General features: G+C 35.1%; 1 protein-coding gene across 1 annotated transcript in view; it reads left to right on the forward strand.

The window, feature by feature from the left end:
* SEMA3D (semaphorin 3D) overlaps positions 1-10,000 on the forward strand; it is a 125,550-nt gene that overhangs the window by 55,003 nt on the left and 60,547 nt on the right. Inside the window, exons 5-6 of the mRNA XM_015572693.1 lie at positions 396-489; positions 3,065-3,193. Coding sequence (XP_015428179.1) covers positions 396-489; positions 3,065-3,193 — 223 coding nt within the window. The remainder of the gene's footprint in view (positions 1-395; positions 490-3,064; positions 3,194-10,000) is intronic.

The following is a 10,000-nucleotide window of genomic DNA, read 5'->3' on the forward strand; positions in this document are numbered from 1 at the left end:
ATTATAGTAAATTTATCTCATAGTGGAGGAAATTGACTTGCTAAGCTCAACAAATTACTTATTACACTTAAAAAATATGTGTGTTTGATGGTGATATTGATAATGATAGTGGTCCAGACTACATAAATTTATGAGTATATTAGTACTTCTGACAGAAAAATCCATTCCATTATTATTATTATTACTTGGACAAGCAGAGACCAAAACATGGAGATGGAGTCTTGCCAGTAATAATATTTGCTAAAGAGTTAAGGAGCACAGCATGATGCACATGCTGTATATGCTCAATCAGTTTTTGTTGAATTAATTAGTTAGATATTAGTTCTTATCTCCTAGGTTCTTGCTGATTCTGATATTTTAAGAAATCTCACTTGTGTTAATATTTCTCATAACAGGAAGTTATGTTCAAACTCGACACACACAATTTGGAGTCTGGCAGACTGAAATGTCCTTTTGATCCTCAGCAGCCTTTTGCTTCAGTCATGACAGGTAAGATCAATGACAGGCAGTTCTTGCTTTAGGTGTTTTAAAAAGGTATGTGTAGATTAAACTACATTTTTATATTGAGTCAAAGATTATTTTGGAGTCTTCCGCTGACCATAGTGTTTGAGTGCCAAATCTCTCTATATTTAGCATCCTTATCAATAAAGTGAAGTCGGTCTCAGCCATCCTTGCTGTCTACACAGTATGTTTACATGAACTTCTGCTTGAATTCTTTTTAATGCAAATCACACACACTCACTTGTTCTTAAATTTTACACTTAAATGTCTCAGATTATCTTTGCTGAGCTGTGTCCCCATAAATTTAACAATTCCTTAAACATAATATGTTTAAAATGTTAAGACTTAGGTGGAAGGATTAATGATAAGACATAAGTGGATAAATTAATAAAATAAATTAATCAAATTATAGAGTACAGATAATAGGATGCCTTTTATTCCCATTTCACATGCTAGTAACAATTTCACATGTTCACTAATTTTTACTAGCATGTTCAGTCTTCTCTAGCTTTGTATACAGCTTAAGTTTTCTTATGAGAAGACTTCTGTTTAAAGAGTGCAGTGCTGTGTGGTCTGAAGTCTGCTCTGAGGAATGTTGCCACAACATTTCAACCATTATAAGACCTCCTTTTGTCTTGGTTTAGTTCGTGACTTTATTCTCTTTTTATTTAGCTTGTCTATCAAATGTTTGAATAGTCTATGCGAGTGAAGCACCATGACATTTTAATTTTCACTTAGTGAGAACTGGTGAACTCCCTTTGAAGTGAAAGCTTGTGTTTTTGTGTGTTTTGAAAATCGTGACTAATGTTCAGTCATTATCCTAAAAAAATGAGATAGATGATTTGTGATTCTAATCTGTCAAGAAGGGTTAACACACCCTTAATAAAAAACAATAGATGGTAGGCATCGGTGACCCCTCTTAAGAATCTCTAAGTAATTTAAATACAAGGAAGACAGTTTGAAAGCCTGGATCTACAGATTCAGTTTTGGAGTTGGAACATACAATTTTTTTTTCTGACAAAAATGTTCAAATAGTTAAAATTTTGTTTGAAGGTAATAATTTGTTTCCTTTACTCCTACCAAACTTTTCCCACAATGACTTTGTTGATGTTGGTTTTTTTGTACTTTTGTTTTTAAAAGATTTTCCCCAAATGAAATGTTTCCATTTACCACATGTTTTAAGGAAATGTTTTAAGAGATGGAAGCAGTGCATTATGTACATTTACATTATTTACTGGATTTCTCTATTTTGTGCTTTTTTTTATTGAGGTTGACTGTTGTGTCAATTAGTTTAGTAAAAACTCATTTAGATGGATATAATCTGAGGATTTAGAAGGTATTTGAATCACTTATACAAAAGCAAAATTTAAATATATGTGAGGGAAATTGGTCTTCAGTAATAAAACAATGTCTTTATTGTTCTTTCATTTAGACATTTAAAAAAATCTAAATTTTCTGTAGAGTGGCCATTTTTAATTTTGGTCTATTAAGGTTAACCCAAAGTAGTTAACTATAAAGATTTCTTGCAGTAGCTTAGCTCTCAAAAAGGCAACACATTCTACTATAGGGATAGCATTTTTTTTCTGTCACCTTCCTCCACCCCAACAATGTGATAATAATCATTGGGAAACTTTGACCACCCCCTTCCTCTTTTCTCCCCTCCAATCCTTTTCTTTATGCCTCCCATCCCTATCTCCTTTTACTCTCTTCCCCTTCCTGTCATCTTTTTCTCTCCTTCCTGTCTTCTTTTCCGCTTCCTCCTTCTATCTTCTCACCAACCTTTCCCCTCTCAGCCTCTTTCTTCTTCACTAGCCCCATTTCTCTCTCCCCTACCCTCCCTTCTCTCTCCTCCTCTCCCTTCTTATTCTTCCTTCTTGCTTCTTTTCCTCCTCCTCCTTTCTCTCCTCTCCTCTCCTCTCCTCTCCTCTCCTCTCTTCTCCTCTCTCTCATAAAACATGGATATCCACTTTACATAAATAACAGGACAAAGAAGTTTGGTATGCACTAATAGCAACATCATTCCCTTCTTTCCCCTTTCAGGAATTCCTGTTTATCAGAACTATTAGAGACATGACTAGCTACAAGGAATGTAAAATGTTATAATTACAAAGAATGACTTCAGTGCTGAAAGCTCCCTTTCAGCAGAGATTAGGCAAAGAAAAGTTGTGGTCATTGAGGTTGTGTCTGTTAAGTAAATACTAATTACGCAATCCATTCCTCATGATGGCATTTACTTTTTAATATTTCTTTGTGTTGTTACAATGAGAAACTCCTAATTATGATACACCATTGAATTATTTGTGAGAAGGACGGAAGAGCTAATTTGTAAGAGGAGCCAATACGTGTACAGTTCTTAAAGCATCAACTTACCAACATTTATGGAGTTATCTTTTCTTTAAGCAAATTTTTCCAAATCTGAATGTGAAATTTATGAATTATAGCCTCAATATATTCTGATGTTAAGCAATAAACATCTTTGGTTTCATGCTGTGAAATTAGTATATTGTAAATAGTACTGCTGGTAAACTCTTAGAAGTCTCATGTGTTCTTTTCTCCCACCCAGATGAATACCTCTACTCTGGAACAGCTTCTGATTTCCTTGGCAAAGATACCGCATTCACGCGGTCCCTTGGGCCTACTCAAGACCACCATTACATCAGAACTGACATTTCAGAGCACTACTGGCTCAATGGTTAGTGATTTTCTCACTTTTGATTGTTTTGCCTTGCTTTTGGGAAGATAAGAAAGTCATTATTATTCATTCAGATGTGTTTTGGGATCAGCAATTTAGTTCAACATTTTAAAATAAGTTTGAAATAAATTCTCACAAAGTTATACATGTTATATATATAATAATAATAATAACTGACATTTATTGAGCATGTGCTGTTGTCCTTGACATTTCTATGTTCTAATTGATTTTTTAATATTCTTAATGACCTATGAGGTATATTTAATTATTACAAATTTTTAAGGATGAGATAGAGAGAAGTTGAATAATTTGGTCAAGATCTTACAACTTGTAAGCTGCGGAGCTAGGTTACAAGATAGCAATCTTTCTCCTGTAGTCTTTTGATGACTAAGTCAAATTCTGTCTATGAGCGAATTGGAAAGGGGTTAGATTATAATGCTGACTTCTTTTGTTTAAAGATAATTTATGTTTTGGATAAGACATCTCCCTCCAAAATTTTAAGCATATTGATATTGACATTAGTTTGATTTCTTTTTTGTTTGGGGGTCATATAGTATTCCAAGTTTTCAATAAGACAAACAAACTCCTCCAAAAAAAAAAAAAAAAGAAAGAAAAGAAAAGAAAAAGCAACAACAAAACAAAGACTAAATATATTTATTTAATTCAAGGAAAATGCAAGGATTTTTTTTTCCTACTGCCTTGCAACAAGTCAGGGTTTATCGTTAATGTTTTCTAATCAACATAGGACTTTATTCCACTGCATAGCAGAATAACATAACATTGCTATTTAAGCAGGCAAGCAGCATTTCTCATTCCCACCATAAATATTGGGTTTTAGTGGAGGAGGCCAGGGTAGAGACTTCCTAGGCGCTATCTCTCTATCTGTCCATGTCATTTAAGGAATGACAATATAAACAAAAGGGAAAAACATTTCTTTAGTCAAAACTTCCAGATCCATTTGTTTACACAACAATGTCAGTTTCATTGACCAAAATAGAACCCATTAATAGGTAACACAAATTTAGAATATCCCCAATTAAGTGATTTCTTAACTCTCATGCAAGGCAGGACTATCTTCTTGAGCCTTGTGATTTTTTTGTGGAAATACTTAATTGAGAGGAACTCCATAGATTTTACCAAAAGAAAATTTAGTCATCTGCTTGGTAACAAGATATACTTATGGCTTTAAAGTGAAATGTAGATTGTATTTTCCAGTCTTGGGATGGCAAATATCATTATATTGCCATTTAAAAGATTATTCCATTCTTTTCCTTAACTGTGACAAATCCATAAAGAAGTCTAAATACTGCTAGAACAATAAATATAGGAAATAATTATTCAACTATTATTTGCCTAGCAGATTTGTTCTTCGGGCCATGTGGAGAGCATGGCAAAAGTAGAAAACCTTTGAGTTGGTTAAACATTTTATCGCTTTTTGACCTTTTGGCTAAGATCAAGTGAGTTGGTTGAACATTCTTTTAATAAACAACATTTGAGGGCCTATGGCATAATACCCGCTATTCCTTACACTGGGCCTGAAAAGATTATACAGGAGGGTTGCTAACCTCATGCATGATAAATGCCTGAGGCATAAGAAGAGAGTGGGATATGAAACTAGAAAGCTGTAAATATCCAGAAACCGATGAGAAGTTATCTATCTTTTAATTTATATTTTATCTTTTTGAGGGATAGTTGACAAGTAGTATTATATTAGTTGCAGTATATAGCATAATGAGCATAATGATTCTATATTTGTATATATTGTAAATTGATCACCACAGTAAATGTAGCAACATCCATCACCAGACATAGTTAACAATTTTGTTTTTCTTGTCATGGGAACTTTAAGATGTATTTTCTTAGCAACTTTAAAATATGTAGTACAATATTATTAACTATAGTCACCATGCTATATTTTACATCCCCAAAGCTCATTTATTTTTAACTAGAAGGTTGTTCCTTTTGACCCCCTGCCCCATTCCCTGATATTAATTAGAGGATCAGATCTTTGTTTTTTATGAAGGTAACTGACAATAGCATGAGGGGAAGACTAAAGGAGAATGAGGACAGAGAAAGATAAGAGACCATCGCACAAGAGCAAAAAATAAGGATGGAATAAGAACAAAGGTAGTAGCAGTGGAGGTGGACATGAGAATATACAGGAATAAATATTAGAAATTGAAGATATTTGTTTGGGAATAGAAGAATTTGAGGGAGATTTCAGGATAACATTTTGGATGCTGGGGAAAAATTGCAATTGAAGTCATCAGAAAGGAAGAAATTATAGGTAGGAGAAAATATATACAGCAGAAGTTCTCAGTGGATTGAATGCAGGCAAATGATTAAGACTGAGGGAGAACATTTATGGTTCTAGAGCATTTATGGCAGATTGCTTAGTGGTTAGTGACAAGAGTGCCATATGACCTGATTTCCCTGGATGTTTCCAGTTTTAATATGTTCTTTAATTCTCAAATGTGCCTCAGTTTAGATAAAAATTATAGCTCTGTTTATGTGTAATTTAGTTGCCTAGGTTTAAATACTTACCATCACTTATGTGTGGCCATGGTCAAATCTTTCTTTGTCTGAAAATTTGGAATAATAAAAGTATTCACAGGGTGCTGAATTCTGTGAAATTGTTTCTTGTGTTCTAGTGTTTCCTAAAACTATATTTCCAGACTTTTCTTAGAACTGAGTGCCCTTAAAAACATGTATTTGGATATCTTATATTTTCATCTCAGATTAGAAGAAATGGTTGTTTAATATGGGAGTAAAGATATCTAAGCCTTAGCCTTGATTATACTACAAAAGTGCTTTGAAACTTTTACAAGTTGTTTAGTGATCCTTTGAGTTTCCTCATATATATATAGATAGGTAGATAGATAGAGATGTAGAAATAGGTATATAAAAGACTATTGTGTCTAAAATCTAAAATTTTATGAGTCTAACTTTAAAATTATCATGTTTTCCCTTTATAACCTATCCTTCACTTCTAGTTTCCTGATTTTTAGCTGCCTTAACTTTCTTAATTTCATCCACCCAGTTACCTTGAAATTATCTTTGATTCCTTCCTCTCCTTCACCCTTTATCTAATCTTTTGCTAAGGACCTTTACTTCCTTCAGAGTGTTTCTGTCCTCAGTTCTGAGAAGTGGCCATTTTTCAGTTGTAGTCAGCCTAGGGTCCAAAGACAGGTCAGTGGGCTCATCAGCTAGTGTCAGGAGTGGTGGGGACAAAGCGCAGTGAGTGTTCGAGGAGCTGTGCTGATTATTGGGAATGAATGTTATCTCAGACATTACCTTATTCAACCTCATGCTCCACAAATGGAGACTCAGCATGAAGAAAGGATATGTCCAGGTCTCCTAAGTACCAGACCCATCCTTCCATTACAATACCAACTTCTGACAAGAGCGGCATATCAGGTCTCCTGAATTTGGAAGCTTGACTCCTATTTTGGTAGCAGTTATGGGTCTACCAAAAGCTCAGTTTTTTCCTGAGCACTGGACCTAACACAGTTAATGACACAGCCTAATTACTCTATAGCTGCACTAACCAATATGGTAGACACTAGCCACATGTGAAATTAATTAAAATTAAATAAATTTGAAATTCGGTTTCTTAGTCACACTGGTCATATATAAAGTGCTCAATAATCAGGTGGGCTAGGGGGCTACCTTATTGGATAGCACTGATATAAGACATTTTCATCATCATGGACATTTCTATTAAACAGCTGTGGTCTAAAGTATATTGTTTATTAATGATGTACAAGAGCCCACAATAGCATAATACAACATATGTATAAATTTTCTTTACTATTCATTTGGCATTTAGATGTAAAACTCAATCCTGGGCCTAATAAAATTATTGCCAGGTTGAAAGATCTGACAGATATTTGATATTTCAAATAATAGGATCAATGTCTAATGTATTTCTTCTTATATATTATTACATTACTAGAGGCCCAGTGAACGAAATTCGTGCAAGGGCCTTGGCCCCAGCCCCCCACTGCAGCCCCCGCCCACTGTCACCATGGCTCAGGGGCCTCTGCTGCCTTTGCCTCGGCCCCACCTGCTGTGGCTTTGTCTGGAAGGATGGACGTCTGAAAGGACATCCAGTCTAATTAGCATATTATGCTTTTATTATTATAGATTGTATATTTCCCTTTAAGATATTATTTTCTCTTAAATTTTGCTTTCCATACTTTCATTTGCAATTTAAAATTCTTCTTTTTGCATGTCTGTGATGATGTAAACTCTCGTAAAGGTAAACTGATATTATGTCAAGATGAAATTAAATTTAAGAATTAAATTAAATTTGCAATTGAGTATTTTAGCTATTAAGATGCAGACTTTAAGTAATTAACCTTTTAAAAATATGATACTAAATGAATATTTAATAAGTCCATTTTTATTACTGAACCTTATAGGGAGTTTAAAATCCTTGATGCATGTGTGTGCCATATTTTGTTCTTTGCCCTGCCTGGAATTAACCAGTGTGATAGCAGTTAAGCTCTGCACTCACTATTAGTGGAGAAATGTGTGGATGGCCTTTCTCCGTTGCTTGTGGGCGTGGGGTTCTTTGGGTACCACTGGAATAAGCATTTCTGGAGATCCCCCCGGGAAGATGAGGTGTGGTAGAAAGCTTTATTTTCGTGGAATTAAATCCCTTGGTTTGCAAAGTCCCATTTTCCTTAAACTTGTCCTGGAAGAGGTGCAGCTGGGGATTCAGCAGAGCTAAAAGCAAAGCCAGAGTCCAGAGTTTCTGTTCCATATAGAGTTGGGTTCTACACAGCATCAGGCTAGTTCTAATCCATCAGTCCATTGTGTGGGGTCCACATGGCCCTGAGTCATGTGGGCAAATACAGGGGGCACAGCCCCTACAGCAAGAGAGCCAGGAGCCCAGCATTCAAGAGAGAGAACTTGGTTTAGGAGCTTATGTATCTTAAATCTTTCCACACTTGCATTGGCCAAACCTACTCTGGCCATTGATCTGCTCCCTGTATCATCCAGACCTTACTTGGTGTGTACCTACTATCCAGTCTCTTCTCCCAGCGATCTTCCAGGAACACACTAGTGGCTTTGCAGCTTCCTGGTAAAGTTGCACAAATGGCATGCCTATAAACTTTGGCCTTCCCTTTGCTCCTTTCCAGTAAATTCATAAGTGGGTTATTTATAATGGTATCATTACTAGTCCAAGGATTCTTGTCAGAATTTCTCTAATCCAGTTCCAAAAGACTTAAGTATGAGTTCTGATGCCTTCTTTGAGAAACGAATCTGTCTATTAAATACCTAACAGGAGAATAAAAAAATCACAAAGGTGAAATGGAAATACTATGGGGAGTTCTAGATGAAGACTTAGAAGAGTCCACATTTTTTTTCTCTCTCAACTTTACCTTAGAACAGCCGTGGGCAAACTACGGCCTCCGGGCCGGATCCGGCCGTTTGAAATGAATAAAACTATTGAAAAAAAAGACCGTACCCTTTTATGTAATGATGTTTACTTTGAATTTATATTAGTTCACACAAACACTCCATCCATGCTTTCGTTCCAGCCCTCCGGTCCAGTTTAAGAACCCATTGTGGCCCTCGAGTCAAAAAGTTTGCCCACCCCTGCCTTAGAACATAGCAATAACTAGGAATATAGATACAAGTCAGGGTGGTCACTCAAACACAGTGGAGTTTTTGTGAGAATTTTAGGAAAAAACTGAAGTATGAAAAATGAAAACACATGATGACACCTCAGTTGCATCTGTTTTTGTTTCCTTCCATGAAGTAAAGAAGAACTTTTGTTTTAATTTTTCATTTTTAACATATGGAGGCAGTTTTTTTATTTGCAGCTTCTTTGGGAGTACTCCGTTGGCTATAAATTCTCCTTCCACACAAAAGAATAACATTTTTTTTAGAAAAAAGGTGTTGCGAGAAGTAAAAGAAAGTAAGAAAGTCATTATACATTGTCATTGTGTAGGTGAGCTCATCTGGGTGAGAGGTTCAGAGGGAGAAATGAAGGCGATTGTACTGCAGGCCCTGTGGATTTATTCCATCTTCACTTGGCAGTGACTCTTGGTGTCATGCTAAAGTTCACTTGTGAAAATGCATGAGTATGAACTCCACCCCTATTAGGACATGTGTTTCAAATGCCAAAGGGGGAAAATGTGGTATAATAGAGCCCAGGTGTCTATTGGCATAATTTTATATTATTTAATTCAGCAACAGTGCATGTCATATACTGATTACATGATACCTATTTTTACCTAAATTAGGCAGCGAGTCAGGAAAGTTTCTATCAAGAAATACTAACACCAATGTTCTAAGACAGGACCTCAATTGAATCTGCAAAAAAGAAACTCTTTTTTCTTGAAACATGTGTGTACTTTTAACTCATAAATATGCATATTGTTTAAATCACAGAATAGAGTACTATTTGATACTCTTTTCCCCTAATTAGATTTCTTCATTTAGTAAACATTTGGCTTTAAACACTTCCACCATTCAATTTTCTTACAGTACTCCAAAATAATGTTCTTATAGCACTGGAAAAATAATCAACTTCAAAAGAGAGTTCAATAAAACCAGTAAAACTAAAGTCACCGAATAGACACAATAAGACCATCTGTGTATATATATATATATCTACATCCGTGACTCTTAATCTTAGATACTTATAAGAATAACCTATAAGGTTTTATTTATCTTTGTATATAACTAAATTTTAAAAATACACATGCCAGTGCAACTGGAGATTTTCATTCAGGACCCGGACATTGAATTGAGACATTTGCAAATTCAAAAAAATTCTACAGAAGATTATTA

This window comes from Myotis davidii, unplaced genomic scaffold (genome assembly GCF_000327345.1).
Source record: "Myotis davidii unplaced genomic scaffold, ASM32734v1 scaffold49, whole genome shotgun sequence".
Taxonomy (NCBI): Eukaryota; Metazoa; Chordata; class Mammalia; order Chiroptera; family Vespertilionidae; genus Myotis; species Myotis davidii.